At 45.1% G+C, this 19,431-nt stretch overlaps 2 protein-coding genes across 6 annotated transcripts; one reads left to right on the top strand and one right to left on the bottom strand.

The window, feature by feature from the left end:
* Window positions 1-425: 425 nt before the first annotated feature.
* On the top strand, window positions 426-1,452 carry Pex2 (peroxisomal biogenesis factor 2). The gene has a single exon (XM_069113734.1). It carries the CDS (start codon window positions 426-428, stop codon window positions 1,296-1,298), a length of 873 nt encoding a protein of 290 aa, XP_068969835.1. The 3' UTR covers window positions 1,299-1,452.
* On the bottom strand, window positions 1,397-19,007 carry BicC (protein bicaudal C). Of its 5 annotated transcripts, none has more exons than XM_069113687.1 (15): window positions 18,778-19,007; window positions 17,231-17,505; window positions 16,687-16,730; window positions 13,471-13,540; window positions 10,119-10,198; window positions 8,192-8,407; window positions 7,847-8,086; window positions 7,549-7,767; window positions 6,983-7,286; window positions 6,491-6,871; window positions 6,267-6,368; window positions 5,944-6,191; window positions 5,641-5,869; window positions 5,238-5,357; window positions 1,397-5,155 (listed from the first exon to the last, which is right to left on the bottom strand). In XM_069113687.1, the coding sequence occupies exons 2-15, from the start codon at window positions 17,448-17,450 to the stop codon at window positions 5,037-5,039; spliced, it is 2,592 nt and encodes an 863-aa protein (XP_068969788.1). In that variant the 5' UTR covers window positions 17,451-17,505; window positions 18,778-19,007; the 3' UTR covers window positions 1,397-5,036. The 5 variants fall into 5 exon arrangements, with proteins under 5 accessions (XP_068969788.1, XP_068969786.1, XP_068969787.1 ...); XM_069113685.1 differs by having other exon boundaries at window positions 5,641-5,875; window positions 18,778-19,006; XM_069113686.1 differs by lacking the exon at window positions 18,778-19,007 and adding an exon at window positions 17,848-18,007 and having other exon boundaries at window positions 5,641-5,875.
* Between the last annotated feature and the right edge of the window lie 424 nt (window positions 19,008-19,431).

The following is a 19,431-nucleotide window of genomic DNA, read 5'->3' as shown; positions in this document are numbered from 1 at the left end:
ATCGTATGCGGGTACTCATTTCTTCTTCGCGCACACGGCACCAGTTTGTCCTACGATTCGCAATTCTCGTATCTTTTGATATCGTTCGAACACGATTCTTCAGCTCGCATTTGTGTTCGCATTAGCGTTCGCGTTCACTCGTGCTTGTATCGTATCTTTTTCGAGAAACCTCCGAATCTCTGTGATCGCCGACCAAACGAAACGTTCGACACGACTGGCCCGTGCAGATCGACTCGTTCGCCCACTTTGCTCTGTGAACGCGCGCGCGCACGCGGCTACGCGATCGCGCCACGACCAAAATAATCGCTTCCTCGATCGACCGTCGACCACGACCTTGCGCCATTCCGCCGCGCGACGCGCCGCGTTCGGACTCGTTGTCTCATTTCCTCCGTCTCGCCGAAACCTACGATCAATCACCTCTGGAGATGCCGACATCACCTTACGTCTCTCGAATCAATCAGATTGATGCGGTGCAGTTAGACGAGGAAATCTACAAAGTGCTTAGGAATCAAGCCAGGGAAATCGGCAAGTATCAAGAGATAGAGAAGATCGATCGATGGCAACCCGAGATCGACGCGCTCCTCAAATTTTTCATATGGAATTTCTCGCTGCGCCACGGAAAATCGACATTTGGTCAGCAACTGCTCAATTTGCATTACGAAAACATTACAAGCACAAAGTCCATTCTCTACATGCTTTCAACGATCGGTCCGGCGTATGTACAAGATAAACTCGTCGATAGTGGCGCGAATCGTCGTTTCACCATTTTACTCGATCGTGTCGCGAACGTTTTGAGGCTCTTCGAGTTTATAAACTTGTTGATCTTTATGCATCGTGGGACGCAGCCTCGTATCGTCGAATATATACTCGGGATCGCGAGTTCTTCCACAACTGTTCACAAACCGAGGAACATCGGCTACTCGTACATGACCAGAGAACTGCTATGGCACGGTTTGATGGAATTGTTTACTATCAGCTTGCCCATGGTCAATTTCCATTACTTAAAGCACACGATGAAGAAGCTATTCACGCGGTCAAAGGCCGTCGACTTACAAGGCATATTACCGACCATGAACTTGTCCACCAAGTGCGCATATTGCACCGATACACCGATTCTACCGGTACACGCGGGTTGTCAGCATATTTTTTGCTACTACTGTTTGAACGCTCACTTCACCGTGATGGTCGAGTTTCAGTGTCCCGAGTGTAGCACGCGACTCTACGCTACTAGTATGAAAACGTACGAAGCCAGTTCTTCGACCTCCAGCAAACGAGAAATGTCGAACACGGCATTTTAACGTTCTCCGTCTTATACCAATAAACAAACATTTTGTACATACAGATATATATATATATATACATATACATATACATATATTTATATTTATACATACGATTGTACATGCATTGTGTTTTATTTTTTTCTTTTTTATTAAAAATACCAATACAAAATTCTCTCTATCTGCTTTCATACAACGTTACGATTTATTCGGTGTTTCCTTCGAAACGAAACGATGATGGATCTGGTATATGATATACTCCTTGCTTATCGGAATAACTGGATTACCGTATAAAAATATCATGCCGCCTTATCGTAAAATGTTTTCCGTTTCGTATATTCGCGGCAATATGCGTTACATAGATTGGTCGTTGGTTTATTCATTAAGTCGTTTTACTTGCACGATGGGCGGGCACGTCCATTCATTACCTGCTAACATTCGGATGGACACGTTTGAATTCTTTTCGTCCACTCGGTTTCTTCGATATCTCGATTCGGTTGCGCTCTAATCTTGATTGGAATGTTTGCTTATTCTCTACAGTAATAGGTAAGTTGCGCGAGCGTGCGATCGCACCAGCCGTTCCAACGATTCGATTGATATTCGTTGACAAAAATTGTTCGAAGACTTAAAAAGACGTACCGTGACTATACCTTGTACGATCACCTGACGTATATATACGTAGGTGTAATTAACAACCATATCCTGCTGTAGTACTGAATCCGTTAATCGTAGTAAAAATGTTGTTAGGCACGTCACTCTTTTCGCTTAGCGAAAGAAACTTGGCGAGATCGCATCAGCAAAGTAGACAAGATTAAAACACCTAACGTTTCGTAACAAGGCGGAACATGGTATATTTCATTTTATTCGTTAGTCTCCGAAAATATGATTCACCCGGATCGTATTTCATCGATTCTAAGAAACGTTTTACGGCGCACGATTAAATTGCCATCATGATAGGTATTCACGTTTTTACAAACGAAGCGTCTTTCGGAATACGCATCGTACTATATCGATACTATTATTACACTGCGCGTGGAAACATGCTCCAGAAAGGCATGTTCGGTCAGTCGAATGATCTCGCTGGATTGTTACTGTATGTTCGTCTCTCAATTTCTCTTCTCCTTGGCGAATCTTGTATCCGTATTTCGTTTCGTTATTCTTTCTTTCCTTTCGTACAAATAGGAAAGAAATAAAATTCGTCAGCAAGAAAAGGTTTTCAGCTTTTGCGTATCAGACAGATCGAGGAGGAGAGAAAGAGAAAGAGAAATATGCGTCAAGAAATTTGCCATATGCAACGTGTCAGGAAGAAGACAGGAAATAAGACGAACGATACGACCTGTACCGTGATGTTCGAAGGCTAGGTATCGAATGCTTCGTTGTCGCTTCCTTACCTATCATCGTTTCTTTTTTACCTTTCTTCTTCTTTTCTTCCTTTTAATTCTAATCGTTTTAGCAACTAATTGATCTGCTAAATCCCGCAAAATCAGCTGATGCACGTACCTACATGCACATACGTACGGTACGTATGTGTGTTCATGTGTATATACATATATACATATACCTATATTTTCTAGATAGGAACATCGAAGAACAGCGTAACGCATCTCTCTAAAAAAAAAGTCGTCGAGCATCGATCGATCGTGTAAGTATCTCGAGCAGCGTAAAAATACAAATAATAGAAAGGACACGAGTGGATTCGCAGTAAAAGGAATCTTGCGGTCATCGATCAAGCTTTTCCTCGGAAACAACAATAGTCGTTACGACAAAATCGTTCTGCGACGTCCCATCTCTATCGCGAAAACAAGAACGATAATTCTCCGCTACGAAAGCATGGGATAGGTACACGATCTTTGTTATCCGACCGGTGTAATGATCGGACGAAGAAAATCAAATTCGAATCGAATTTTATCAAAGAAAACGGTTAATGTTCGACACAAACACGAGTAACAGGGACGATCGGGTACAGTCTTGTTACATCACACACATACGCGCGCGCATACATTCGTACGCATAAAGTACACATAGCATGTATTCCTTTTCTAACATTTCGATCATTTTCAAGCATGCGATTTTGCCGCACCAAACAACAATAATTTATGCTTAAAAAGATTTCACAAAAGACTTAGTCAAGAACTATTAACGATAAAATCGTTCGACTCGTTAGGCATTCTCGATAAGTTTCATCGAGACGATATTCTGAATATTTTTCTTGACACGCGATAAACAATAATTTATATCGCTAGTCGCACCGACAAATCGATCGATCACTTAAATCGCGATAAATTGATATTTGAAGGTGTTTACATTTTTAAATATTGTCGATCGTAGCGAGCAGAGCATGAGCTCGTTGCCGAACGCTTTCATTTCATCCATATACGAGTATACTCAGAAAAAAAGAAAAAAAAAAGATTTAAAATATTAATAATTTACGTAGAACACGAGTATCTTACTTTCGTAAAACGACTACTGTGTAAACGGACCACAACGTGCAGCTTGTTTTAACAAAAATATTCTCGTTCCCCGTATGTTTATCAAGTACACGGATGTTGAGACAGAAAAGAAAATGAAGAAAAGAAGAGGAATCACGATGCACTCGTACGACGACCGATTATTGAAAATAATTTAGCTGCAGAATCGTTCGGCAGGCATTGCACGTTAGCGGTATAGCTGAGTATAGACTCAAATTATAGTTTCAAGGGTAATTCGGGAAAGTCGTTTCTCCTGTAAAACGATCGATCGTAATACGGTGAAAAAGACACAACTCGAAATACCCCCGAACGTTCAATCGCCCCCTCCGATCCTCTTCGTGGAAAAATCATTCGCATTTGTACGTTCGACGTCTTTCGCGAGTGAATAATAAATACTTTATTACATTGTAAAACTCGAAAACGCGGCTACTGCGAGAAAATCCGAAACTCGCGAAAACCGAGAGAAACATGACCATGTGCTCTTCTTTTCGCTTTATCTTCACGTGAGTTCGCATTTTCGTCTCGGTTGCCAGCTTAGGTTCTACGTTTCTGCCGAGTTTCGAGCTTAGTCGAGATTAAATATTTTAACTTCCCTAAAGCGACAGGTCGCCGAACGTACGGGATATCCTACGCCCATCGCGCATATCGAGCTTCAAAGCCTCGTTTTTCCGCACTTTGCTATACTAATTGAACCGTTATCGTTAATTTATAGATACTGTATACGCCTATCGTTCAGTCCTATTACGAACTCTTCACCGTTACACAAAAACATATATGATACAACGTGTCGAACGACACTACGACTCCCGGAGCATCGTGTTTCGCGCTCCGTACAAAATAATATGAAAACCATATCGATTCGTCGAATATCGCGCGACCACGATAGAAAGACCATTAGCAACATAAAAAAAAAGCTAACGAAACGAAAGTAGTAACGAGTTTCTTAACCTAAGGCACCTTTCGACCGCGTGAATCGAGGACTGCAGGGAAAAAAATAAAAAAAAAAAGCAAACGGTCCTTGACCACAAAAAGAATCATCCGCCTATTCTTTCGGTGCCTAGAATCGCAAATTAACATACTAATTATAACTTGATCCTACTGTCGAGTCGGCGAAAGGGCTCGCGTGATTTGATTTCGATCTCGATTTCGATTCTCGTTCGAGCATCTTGAAACGCAATCGAGTCTGCGTGCGAACGCGAGGCTAATTTTAAGTACGACGCGGTCCTGTCTAAATTCTTTGTATTCGTTCTCACGAATTTTGCGAGACTCGTGACATGTTTCGTCCCTACTACCATTTGGTATCCAGATTGCATTTCTCCATCGACGACGAGGTCGACGACGTGGTCGTTTTGCGTTCCGCACCAGGAGCAGCGCTACCACAGAATGGACTAGTACGTTTGTTCATTTCTGAAAACGTACAGATGTTCGGGTGAGTATTAAAATTAATTGACGTACGAAATCGCTACCAATGAGATAGCCGTTTACGTACCAGCGATTAATAACATTATTTTACGCCTTGCACCCCAAGCGGTTATCCCGATTTCGCATAGATCTTTTTCCGTCAGAGATGGAAATGTAGCCATGTCCACTTCGTGAGATGTGAACAGGCCTAGCAAACAGAAAATAAGCAACGTATAGAACGATGTGAGCGAGCAGGTGAACAAGCAAGACGAAGATGGGATTTACCATAAGCATTGAACGTTAGCGTTAAAACGCCACGTTATATTATTATTATAAGCGATTTTTAGCCGCCACATTCACGTCAGATCTACGCATTTAACGCTTACAGGAAATCTCACGTTTCCGTGCGTATATCTAGCGTCGAGGCCGATTAACGAGCAAAAGCCAAAAGTTACAGACCCAAAAATTCAGCGAATAATAATTTTACTTACGAATATACTTTTCCAATCCAACGCTAACCAACATGCTGGTTAAGTCGTCGTACCGGTGGGATGTAATTTTATTCAAATGCGAAGTGGGCGTATGCTCCATGTAGTTGGAACTTAAGCCGATCTGTCCAACACGGTCTTTACCGGATCCGATTCCAAAGTCAATCTCTCTGCTGAATACCGGCGTCGTTGGTTCCTTCCATAAATCAGATGGATGGGAGGTGGTAGATTCCTGCGGCTAAAAGGAACTTGCCAATATTGTTTTCGACTCACCGATTTGTATCGACACCTAAGAGGTACGCTTACCTTCTTTATGTCGCTCGTATTTATGGGAGGAATAGATTGACTGAGTCCGTAGCCGGACCAAGCGGAAGTAGGAACACGAAAATCGTTGGTACTTGGTTTCCCTTGAATCACTTTCGCCGCTAGTATCTTTTTCTGCTCGTAATCGAAGGGAACGAGATTCTGTTGCACAGCCATTTCCAGCGATTTCTTCTCACAACCCGGCGCACGACGATCGGGTACCGTAATATCGGACAACATGCTGGATAAATCTGTCGAACGAAAAAGTCCAGTCCAGAATGATAATCTTCTGTCAATTTCAAGGGGGGCGTTTGCCGAGCACTCACCTATATTATGACTACTCTCGATAGGATTGACCGGAGATATGTTACGCGGACTGATAGCTGGACTAGATAGAGAACTGGAAACGCTGCTCAACGACGAATAAGCTGCGGTTAAACAAAAATAAGAGAAAATATTTTTAATGGAAAGGACATAGCGGGTCGTAAAAGCAATCACATTTAAAAATATATATCGAATGTGAGAAAATAAGAAAAATGATAAAACTCACCGCTACCTTCCTTGCTTTCCACTAACGAATTACCGTTCAATCCGTGAGTATTGTGGAAGCCTACAGGCCCATTCGAATGAAGTTGTCCGATACCGGTAAAAGCGTGATTTTGCAGTCCATGTGAATGAGGAGGCATCCCGTTGTTATGCATTACGTGCTGCGTCGTCAATAGGTGATTAAGGTGTGGATATGGATAAGAGTGATGAAGCGGCAGTGGCGAAAAGATGGACGGTAATGGTGGTAAATGACCCCAATGAGGCGACAAGGCCATCGGATTTGGCGAATGAGGAACAGGCGATACGCAGTATGGAGAATTCTGTGTGTTCACCGTTAATATGCTCGACAAATTGTCCGATAGACTGCTGACTAAACTATTGGGACCTACGAATCATATTTCCACGATCGATTAAACATTAACATTTCATCGACTTGACGAATCGTTAGAAAGCGTATCGCTGAACGAGTCAGTGAAATCAATCGAATCATACTCACTGGAGCCATTGCCAGTAGAGTTTCCTTGGAAAATATTACCAGCGTTTGGAATGTGATAGGTAGCCGGTATCTCGGCGTGCACTCTGGGCTCGTCCAGGCTTAAAAGCTGCTTCCTCGCTTCGTAAATATTGCTAGCATTTCGTTCGATTCCTTTGATGATCACGGAAAGCGTACTCTGCTTCGGCTTGTGCCTCACGTTTATGAACACGTCCAACGACTGCATTAGTTGGGAAACGTTCTCGCTATCTACCGAAGACATCGAGTCCTCAGGAAGGTCGAACATTAGGACCAAAGGCAGGGAACCCTGAAGAAAAATTTCCTCTGCTTTTACAAGATATCATTTTACGTCATCGTAAACCGGATTCACAAACAGAAATGACGTTATCGGACCAATGTTGTTAACGGTATGATATATGTGTATTTTGCATGTACGGAAGAGGAAGAGAGGCAGAGAGTGCGTTGAGAAGAAGAGACAAGTCAGTATAAGGAAAAAAATATAACCGAACAGATAAACGGTTCACCGATTGACGATAAGAAAATCGAATCACGCGGACAACATGACCTACCACTAGCTGTTGTCGAGCCAAGTAAACGTTATGGATGCCACCTGTGATCGTAACGTTGCTCTTCTTTAAGCTAGGAATGTTCGGATCTCCGGCATCTGGGAACATTATTTGAGTGCCTGTGCGTTGCATGATCATCTTCAAATTACTGCTCTGCTTCCCCAATACGATACTGTGATGTTGCGGCGAAATCTCCATCGACATTTGTACTTGTATTTGACTCTACTCGGATGAGGAATGAGATTCGAATAAATCGGATCCTGCAAAGGCGATAACAGAAAGAGAGGACGATCGTACTTACAGCTAAGTTTTGGCACATGTAGTGAATTAGAAGCACGGTCGCTTCTTTCACTTGAGATACCTCCCATTCGCAACCTTTGACAACGACCAAAGTAGCATGCAATTTTGGTCTGGTACGAAACATCACTTGAACGTTGTATTTTTCCTGAATTTTAACTACGTACGGCGAAGTGGAATCAGGCACTGTTTGCGACGCACTCATGATTGGTAACTCGAACGAGAAGATTAGAGGCGTAAGATTCTGCAAAGACAAACCGATCGATAGGTATAACGAACGTACATTAAGCCGGAGGAAAAGGTATATCGAGATCTGTCAGACACGATCGAGATGAATCTCTCGACTTACCCTGACACGAGCACGGGCACGTTCGACTCCCTCCATTTCTCCCGCAATCGACACCTGGTTGCTCTTCTCCTGATGATTACTTCGATTACTGTCTGGAAAATGGATATGGCATCCAGTTTCCTCCATCACCCGTTTAATCGTTAGTCCACCCTTTCCAATGATGTGCGAATGGTCCGTGTAACTAACGTCCAACTTCATAGTTACTCTGTTACTTTGCTGCAATCGAAACGAAAGATCGTCGTCGATGTTTTCGAGGTTCCCGTTACTGGCGTAGCAGGCGTTTAACGCGTTGCGTGCGAAGATCGCGAGATCGATCGACGCGGCGTGTATCGGAGCGAAGCGCGAGCACGGTTCAACGACGAAGTCGGCCGAAACTGCGGATAGCGCGACGAGAAAGATAAATTTCGATAAACAGCGGCATCGAGCAACGTAGAAACTAATGGAAAATTACGCATCGCCCACGACGTTAGGAAGCCGTTAAACTCTTCACGTAACGCGATGTGTTGAATTTTGTACTCGACGCAATATGCACGCGATCCCGATCGTCCGACCGTCTATCGAATATTATGTAAAAGGCTACGCGATTCGAATTCGTTCAGGTTACGACTAGCGTAAAGGTGAACGTTCCCTACGCATTCTGGAAAATTGCTACTTGCCTCTTATTTGCCTCGATCGTGCTAAATTCGCGTGATTTCGCTGCGTATCTCACGTTCCAACGAGGAACAGCCATGACGAGGTTGTTACTTATGAAATCGTGCGACATTCGCGGCGTTCGATCGTCAGAGCAACAGGTTTGTAAGTACATACGCAGATGTCCGAGAAATTCCGTCTACTCTTCGTTTCGTTGGAAGCGATTCGAAACGATCGGAATCGAGCAAAGTCGATGCGGTGCGGTACGATACGGCACATTACTATATCATGTGGTGAGATGTGGCGCAGAGAGTGGATGAGGGAGTGTGTATCGAAGCGGGAGGCGGAAAATGAGTGGGAGACGGTGAGCGAGAAGGAAAGAGCAGTTTGCACGGCCGGTGGAGGACTGTGTTACGTTGGAGTTGGAGATAACGGTACGTGGCAAGGAAATACAAGGCGGCCGATTCGGCCGGTCGGTTAACGCGAGCGAGACTGGTTCGCATGACGTCTCGCTTTCTCGACGAGGAATTCGCGGGGCTCCGTCTGCCTGTATAAATAGAATACCTTCTTCCTATGCGTTGCGGTTACATCCCTTTCTTTCTAATGATTCCGTAGTACCTTGCGACCAACGAGAAAAACAGTCAGACTGCCAAAGATATTGATACAAGTCGGCGAAAGTTTCACGATGCGAAATGGAAAAATAAAACGACAGTTTCATGCAAACGGAATAGTGCAGCGACCTCGCGTTAATTCGACTTTTTTTTGAAAAAGGGCATTGAAAGGAAAACGAAGGAGATCGTTGCTTGCGCGCATTCGCCGCACCCGATCGTTTGGACCGGTAAGAAATGTACAATTCGCGCGCGAGTAACGTCGAACGTTTCCATCGTCCAGTATGATCGAATACACCGAGCAGTTGCATCGAGTTACGTTACATCGCACCGTGTCGTTATAGAGGTCTCGCTGCGCACAACGCGCGAGCTTTTTATCATTCGATGGATTATCTGTGATAAGAGTGAAGAAATGTTTGTACGACACGCGGATTCGATCGGTTCTATGCCGCTGAAAGTCGAATTTCGATCGACGAGGTCACCGCTAATCTCGCAGCTCGCGAGTGACGTAATGTATCGGTAAACAGCAGCAAATCGCCCGTGACACCAGTCGCGAGATCGCACGCTTTTATCTCTCTTTTCCGTTGTTCGCTCGATGATACCCTCGGCGACCGACTCGTCCGCGAATGGTTCACGAAACCAACGAAACGAAACGACTACGACGAAAACAGTGGAAAAATGCTGCTTACCCTCGTGTCCAGAATTTCCATTATTTTCTCCTTTGCGGCTCGTACGTCATCGGGTCGACCCGCGACCTTTATATGCGGATCTGTAAAAGAAACGAATTACTATATAACAATGCGACAATATGTCCCCCCTTCGAGTTGCGGGTTACGAGGGATCGCGATCGGTGAGCAGCTCTTGCGCATCGACCGAGCCACCAGAACCGGCTGAGCTCTACAGCGGCACCGAACTGGCACCGAGTCACCGATTACCAAGAGGCTTTTAATATTCTCTGAGCGCCGCTTCTTCGAATATGCTTTTCTTCCTGGGTACGGAACACATCGAATTCGAAGACTATGACACAGACACGACGTTCAGAAATACGTACTTTGAACGCAACAATCGTTCACCGATGATCGAATCGAACCGACAGTTTAGTTCGATCGAATTCCTCTCTCTTTCTCTCTAAATGCAGACAGAGACGAATGCACGAGTAAAGAGAGCGAAGCGCAAAGAGCAAACGCGACCGAGGCGTAAAGAGTATTTCGTAATTGGTCTCGTGGAAGGGATCGTTTCCCAAGAGGCGTAATTCGTTCGTTTCCTTGTTGCACTTCGTCCGGTTGCAGAGGCTGGATTCCGTGCAAACGGAGCTTTCCAAAAAAATCGATACTCGCCGGTGAATTCGCATAAAAATAGCGAGGATACAGAGAGGATGGCGAGGACCAAGCCGGTTGCTAAGAGGAGAAAACTCGGGCCGAATCGAAACGGTGACCCAGAAATAGATCGCGAACGACCGCGCGGGCGACCTTCGCGAATCTCCGCCGCGCGTGGTCTCCTAGCTGCACAGCAAAGGCAAAGATAACGCTGGACGCTAGATCGCGGTCGTCGATTCGCTCGTTTCGCGAGAAGAAACCGAACAAGCGATCGATTATCGAGATACAAGCAACAGTGACCATTTTCGCTGATATAGTCCTTCGCGGGTTACGTAACCTAACACCGATAAATCGCACGCTAGTTTTTGTCTGTGCGTAAACCTCTACTTCTACTCTACCTGCTTCGCTCAAGGAGAACGCTCTTTCGAAAGAAAAAGGAAAAGGATCGGGATTTAAAGTCGTTCGGCACGTTAGGTGAACGACCAAACATTTCGTGGTAATCGAGTTATCTCGACGACCAACGTATCGTTTTTATGCAATCGACGATAAATCTCATCACGCGTATCGCGAGCCCACTTTCGCAACCTTTCTATTTTGTCAACTCTTTCTCCGACTTTAACTTTTTCCGGTTAACAGGCTGACCGAAATTAAATTAGACTTCATTCGCTACATCACAGTGAGACTCAAACGCAAATTCGCTAATTCTCGCGGCTCAGATACACAACCACTTGTTATTCACGATATTATCGATCAACGATACGTGCGATTATCGCTGAAAATGGATCGAAGCTCAAGAAAAAATAAAAGACTTTTATTTCGTATAAAAATATTCGTCGACGTTCCACGTTGCCGTCATTGATATCTCGATTGGTTAGTCATATTAATCGAGTTACTCGAGAATTCAAGTGACATGATGATTTTTCTAATAGGTGGATCGTGGATGTTTATGGAAACTTTTTTATATTTTAAATATGACGAATTCAATTAAAGAATCGCACACTAAATATTGTTACGAACGTTCAACCTTGGATATTTTATATATGTATTTTTATATATTATTTACGTTTTTACATCTTTAAATGAATAAAGATGCATGCATAAATGCATAAACATTCACATTCTACTTGTAACAACAAGGATAGAAAGTTGAAAGGACAAGTTGATTAATCTGGACGAGACTTTACGATAAACTTCTCTCGTGAACAACCGCGACATGTATACGTAAGTATGCTTATCAATGGAAAAATTCACGGCGAAGAAATCCTTACATTATTTCACATTTGGCTGTAGGAAATACGAATGTGAATGCGAATGCGGATGCGGATGCGGATACGGATACAAGCATGAATACGAATACGAATACGGATACAATTGACCTCGCACTCGACCTTTTAAAGACTCGAAAGTAGAATATGTAGCTCCATCATTGAGTGTCACTACCTCCGCGTTGTAAACCAATGTACGTACACGTGTACGATACTCGACTGAATTAGAAAAACTGATTTCTCAGTTCTTTGGGAAAGAATGACGTCGTTACACAGCAACGTTCGAAGCTCTGAAAAAGTGACGATCGTTGGTTTACGTTCTGGCAATGAAAGAAACGTTGTCCAGGGGCGGCAAAGCTCGTCGTAGTGGAGGTAGAAAATCGGTAGGAGGTAAGACTATTTATACCGTATTACGCGATTTATCATGCACAATAGGTTCCTTCGGTGGCAGAGCAGTTTCGGAGGAGAAGGGACGGTAAACAGCTGTTCAAGTCACGAGGGAGGGATGAATCACCGAAAAGTTTCCATGGCGAGAGGTACGTGAGGGAAGACTACTGGCAAACGAGCAAACGATCGAAACGCAAAACGTTTCCGTTCATCGGACGAATTTCGTCTAGCGATTTCGATGCGTCCGACACGCACTGGGAAACGCGTTTTACTTCGCCGACATGCACTGCTGCGCCAGAGCAAGCACACGAGTCGTTTCGTAATCACTTTCGATTAATGGGTGCGCTCTAATTATCGAGCCTACGTTCAGGAACGAGTCGCGTAATCGCGACGAATCGAAGCCGTCATCGGTGGAGCCGGCAACGAGCTCCACAAATTCTTAGTTCCTAGTTTCTAGGTTGTAAATAGAAGCACGACTGTCCGCTAGGCGGAACAAGATCGTCGGTGCTCGCAAGTCGTAGACTACGAGCTCCCGTTTGATCAGAACGCGAAAACACGGCGAACATGTGGCGCTGTGGAAGAACGTGCAACGCGAGAATTCGCATACACGAGCTGCAAATAGACGTAAGAAAATACACGATAACAGCCAGCGTCAGCTGTCGAGCCAAGGCAACGCAACTACTCGCGTAATCGCATGCCGTGTATATGTAACAAGGTTCGGTCGGTAAATGATAAACAGTAGACACGATCGAACCGAAGAGAAGGAGAAGCCGAAGCAAATCAGGAAACGATCGGTGGATCCGCCGACCCTTCAAGGTCGACAGTGTCGTCGAACCTACTTACTTAGGTTGTGTCACGTCGCACCGCATAGCGTCGTTAGCTCACGTATCGTTTCCGGGTGTTTAGCTCTCGCACCGCACTCCAATATTTTCTATCGGCTCGTTTCTAGCAAAATATTTGCCATTTGCGACACGTGTCGAAAATTTCGATCTAAGTTTTCGATCGTCTAAATGCAATTCCGATCGGCGGACGTGCTTCGAAGTACGTGCGAAGTCGCGCAGGCGCGCACTTACCTTTCTTCGACTTTGCTCCGATCTTTAGACGAGACGGCCACGTAACGAAGGTGTTTGTTTCCTCCATAATCTGCAATACATCAAAAAATTGCATTTAATCGCAATCAACTGTTTCGAGCGTTCGTGCTCGACGCCACGCACGCACACATACGAACTATCAGAGAATCGCGAGGTCGTCGAAGAAAATTGTAAATACGGTCCGGTATCGAAAATTACCACGGTCATCGTTGTCGAGTGGTGATGGTATCTCGATCGGTATCGATCCTGATTACTTCGTAGTTCGATTTGGCGAGTCGATGAATCGTCGTCGGTGAATCAGCAGCAGAGAAAAAGAAAGAGACGGAACGAACTCGGAGGAAAGAAGAGCTACGTTTCCGGCACTTATATCACAGTCACTGTTCGTATGGTTGTTCGAAATGTTACAGCAGGGGCATGATCGTTGTGCGATCTCTTCGGCGACGAGAAAACCCGTTCGGATCGAGAGCGGAGTAGAAAGAATCTCGAATGAGCGGAGACAGCTCCGGGTGACGTACTTTCACTGCCACGACTGTCGAGAGCCGCGAAACGTCCCGCCGCGCCACGCCGCGCCGCGCTGTGTTATCCGTTCACTTCATCGCGGCTACCCGATACGCGCGATTGATGAGCCGACACATCAACAACCGTCGACCATCGATGATTTTTATTTCGATCTTTTCCTCCTAAAATTTCTCCAAAATCCTTCCACGAGTTTCTTTTTTCGTCGGAATCGTCGCCGATCTTGAAATTCGATGCAGATTCGATCGGGGGCTCGGCTCGTTCTCTGGATCGGCTGCCGGTTAATCGAACCAACGTTCACGTACACTTTTCACATGCGATTCGTACACCCGATCCGATCGCGTTATCGGTAACGCGGTAGCTAAGTTTGTGCACAAATCGAACTTGGAATTTTAATTGAGGCAGTTTGCGAACGAAACCGCAACCAGGAAAATGACGAAAACGATGCCGACGACACTCGCTGCGCTTTTCAACGTGACCGGTTGTCTGGTTGGAAGAACGATGTTCGGAACGGCCACGTCGTCTCTCGCTTTTACCGCGTCCGGATCACTGGCACGACTGACTGACTAACAGCATATAATGTAACGGGACGGCTCGGTGAACCGCCTCCCACTCGTCGTCGTCGCGACTCTAGCTGTCTCCGTTCCTCCGGAGTTCCGTACTCCCTCCACTATTGCCTCGGCGGAGAAACGACAGAACAGAAACGAAGTAACGCGACCCGATCGCGACTATACTCCAACCATGCACCAGAACATCTCAGCCGTTTCCGCCTGTTTCCATTGCCTTCTCCTTTCTTCTCTCTCTCCCGCGACGATTTAAAGAGCCGAATACAAGAACAGGTAGTTTTCTGCACGATTCATCCGTACGATTCACCTACGAAACTTTGACTCCGTTTTCGGGCGGCTACTACCTGGAGACCTGTTCTCGACTTCTTTGATGTTCGGTTCATTGATTGCGTTACACGCGAAATCCTATTAATAGATCACAGACGCGCATCTGTGCCGACAACAATCGATAAAATCTAACGATGTGCAAAAGCGAATGCAAACGTGAACACGCAATCAGATTCGAATGAACCAGTGTAAGCTAGTGTGAGTGAAACGAAACTAAGCGAGACTAGACATGAGAAATACATACGTGGAAGTAACACGGCCGGAAAGTTTCACGGTCGGTCGTTCGATGGAACGCGTGAATCTCCTCCGAGCAGGGTTACCTGGAAGCGCATCAGATACATTTTGCGAGCAGGCACCATCGTAAAAGTTTGAATGGCAACCCGATCGACAGAGGTAAAACCGTTTTAGATTCATAGGGAGATTTGAAAACGAAAAGAGACGAGGACAGATAATTCAGCAAACCCGACAGCACCAACACGAAAAAATGTTTTGACGTAGAGCTTCGGAGGAGCGAGATTGAGTGTGTAGCGGCGAGTCGAGTAATGCCGGTCTATAAATAATCGGGCGGTGTATTTCCAGGGCCCCTTTTACGCAACGTGTCAACGATAAGGATAAGCGCGAACGTTGCCTTCGAACACGACGGCAAACGTTTTGCGTTCCCTGCATTCGTCTATGCGTCCTACACAACACGCGTTTATCGTTGTTCCAACTATTCGCAGGTGTACTACGCTCTACGCGACAAGCGTATCATCTATTATCTCACGACCATCGCTTTTACCGAGGAGAGAGGAACATGTCATATGTCTTTCGTTCTCGGATACGCCTTCCAGATGCAAGCTTGACTCCAAGTAGAACGTAAACGTTAATGGTCCGCGAAAGGTGAATTCGAAAGATCGGCGAGTAGAAAAGAGAAAACTTTCGACTCGAAGCCAAAACACCGAGCGGTGACTCGATAGGACAACAATTATCTGCCGCTCCAGCAACAGCATCAAAGAAAACTGTACAGAAATAGCTCCGTTTGGTTTCGTATAATCGCAAGGTCGCAACACTCTGTGCTACGAACGCTGCTCGCGAAATCCGTGACGTTTTTCGCCATCGTTCTTTCCACGGCTCTTACCCGTCTTGCGTACCCTACATTCGTTTTTCTCGAGAAGAGACTCGAGTAAATACGCGTTCCGATAAAAATCCTCAAAAATCGAGTAAGATCGCGAACGAAAACAATGCGATGATTCAAACGTTGCACGATAGGTTTAATCTCAAGTTAAGACAGAGTTAATACCAAAAATGGGAGCAGCGACGGAGCGACTAGTTGTCGATGCCATCGAATATTTCGAGCAACGAGTCACAGCGAGACGCACGGAAGGCGTAGTCCGAGTCCGCAACAATGACGATGACAACAAATTTAAGGCTGACCTTCCGTCCACGCAAATTGTATTATGTATTTTAAATTAAAATGGACAATGAAATATAGGTGTCGTTAGTCTTACACGATTACATTGCCAGAAATACGATACGTGTTACGCGTTGCATGTATATATTTTTACACATTCTTCGTATGACATAGGTCATAGGTTGCCGATGTCGCATGAACGAAAAATCTTTTATCGGTGACCGGTGATCGGTAGAGTGTTCTGTTCAACTCGTTGACGAACAGCACTCAAAGAAGACAAAAAGTACACTGCGTGAGTTCCAGAGAAAATGGGGGAAGATAATATAGCGCGCGGAAAACGAGTTTGATTACCGGATCGACCGATCGAGATATCGACATGAAGGACGTAACGCAACTTACGTTATGAAAAAACGTGTCCGCTAGCTTGGGTGCGTCATTATCACCTGTAAACAAAGAAAAATGTACGGTCAGGGTACAACGAACTCTCGTCCGTTTGTTCTTTTTCTTTTTCGATACATTCCATCTGCGAGGATGGATCGTACGTAAAAAGACAATGAAATGCTTGAAGATATTAATTAAGGGCGAAATCAGCGATCACAGCTCGGACGTCAATTCCGACTTTGACACCGATTTGATTTGGTTCGTCAGCCAAACGGATAAACTTATCGCTGATATTTACGTGATTCGCTCGATTTCAGCACAGGCGTAAATATCTACATATGTATGTAGAGCGTCTCAATCAAAATAAACGTTACGATCCTGGTATTTCTAATCGTGACCAATTACCATTTGACAGTCTCTCTAATTCCGTTTACAAACAGATAATCTATTTAAATCGCGCGATATGTAGCTTTCGAGAATCGTAAACTCGCATATCGAATAAGAAGGAAAAAGAGAGAGAAAAAGAAAAAAGGTCAGAAATCGAATGACTCTGACCACTCACCTAGAAGCATCTGTTCCAACTTTCGGCGATCAACGCGAAATCTTTCTTGCAGCAGGTCGTCTGGATTGCCAATGCCAAGTACAGCCGCAATGTCGAACAATTCTTGGCGACTCTCGAAGCCCGATTTACCAGAGACGCTGGTCGTCATTGTGCCCTCCGACGTCTCGGACATCGTCTCCGTCGCTTTTCTCTCGTTTTGTATCACCTCGTCGGGTCTCATCTTGTCCAGATTCTTCGATAACCACTCTTCACCGTTCCAACTCGATCAATCCTTCCTGTAGAAACAAATACAAAACGGAACGATTTACATATTCACTCAACTGCGGACGACACAACGCACGAGTCAAGGATAAAGGCATCCGAAACGAGGGCAGCGAAAACGCGAAATTTCAGGAAATCTGAGAATAATGGCGATACGGTATCGGCCCATTTCTACGAGGAAACGCGATGATATCGATCGTGAATTCGACGAGCGTGTCGCGTCAATGACGCGCACGAAATTGGGGAGCGCAATGATCTCGATCGCGCTATACGCCATGCCAGTCCCCTTATTTTCTCTTTCTATATTTTCCCGCCATTTCACTTTCTCCTTGATCGTTTGTTTCTATATCTCTAACCCCGTTCGAATCGGCGCGTCGTCTTCCTTTTCTTTCTTCCGTGTTCCGTGTTTCGTTCCGTATGCGTGGGTTGTACGCTACCGCCACCGTCCAGGACCAACGACTATAGGACGCTTATTGCCCACACCGTTCGCGTAAATAGCTTAAGGGATTCCGGTGAGCGTAGCGCCACCGGCCGATTTCTTGGAATTCGAGCTGAATTTCGTGGAAGAGGCTCGACAAACCAACCAATCGGAACCGGTAATTGCCCGGCTGACGATTCACTCGACGCGTGGTTTTTCTTATCCCTCTCCCCCCTCCGCCGACGCGGTTCGCGAGACTACCTCTGTCATCTACCTTTCTCTCGTTGGTGTTCTCTTCTCGCTCCAACACACCTGTGCCAACGAATGTCTGCAAAAAATTGTTTTCGCCAACGCGCGACATGTCGCGTGTACCTACGTGACTCATGCCTCGTCGATTACCCTGACGAAAACAATGCATTCGATCGCCGGACGATACCCTAAACTTAATCCACCCGATACCGAAACTATACCTGCTGATACCGTCGAATTTCCGATCGGGACGCCCTTGATCAAATTTGCCGCCATCCATCCATTCACCCCCTATCGCGTCCTAAATTCTTTCTCGTCCTTCCTCCATTTGACATTTTGCTTCAACCTCGATAGATATTTGCTTCCTTTGAGTTTCGCCTCCTGTCCTTCGCGTAACCTCAACGTAATTCTATTAATTTTACACGGTCACGAGATGAGCGGAATGTAAGTCCATGTAATAATTAAAATCGTTATACTTGATCAAACTCGAAAGAATTGCGATACAATGGTAGGGCCGATCACAGATCGTAATTCGAACATTTACCGAACCTAGCCATTTAAACAAATAAAGACTCGTTTACTGGTTATCCAAATGGATCAACTGTTCCAACATACGAACCTTGATTAACCGGCGCACTTTTTGCGTCGTATCACGATGAAAATTCAAGCGAACCTTGGTCAGTCGAGACAATATGGAACGTTTGACGATAGTGAACACGAAGACGACGGAAAGACGACAGCAACGACGAGGTGAACAACGAGGAAGCGACGCGACGACGGCACGGTCTCTCGCTACGTGCTTCCTACGACCGTTACCTTGACACCGTCGTGATGGACTGTGTCAACGAGAGTTTCGTCTCTCACCGGTTAATACCGATCGCTACCGACCAGTGCCGATTCATCGCCTATTGTTCAAATTTACTCTAGAACTAGAACGTCGCCGAAATTTTCCAGGATTTCTATCTACCCGATTAATTGAGCCTGCTCAATGAGCAGCGCAGTTAGGTTATGTATAGATTCTGTTCTTTTTTCCTGTTTTACGCAAATTACTTTCATCCTCGCATATAGCAACGTTTTGTCAGTTGTATATCTCAAAATTGCGTGATCGATCTTCTTCCTTTGCTTAACCTCTTACTTGGCCAATATGAGTTAACGTTAGTAGTACTAAATCAATCAAAATAAGTGTTTAGAAAGAGAAATTAATTTGTCTTTATTAATTTTTAATTCGTAATCATAGAAGTTTCTGAACAAAGGATCTGCCCGCACCGCCCCA

This window comes from Bombus flavifrons, chromosome 5 (assembly GCF_040668555.2).
Source record: "Bombus flavifrons isolate JBK064 chromosome 5, iyBomFlav1_principal, whole genome shotgun sequence".
NCBI lineage: Eukaryota > Metazoa > Arthropoda > Insecta > Hymenoptera > Apidae > Bombus > Bombus flavifrons.
Note: the sequence above shows the minus strand (reverse complement) of the source record. Positions and strands in the feature narration are given on the sequence as shown.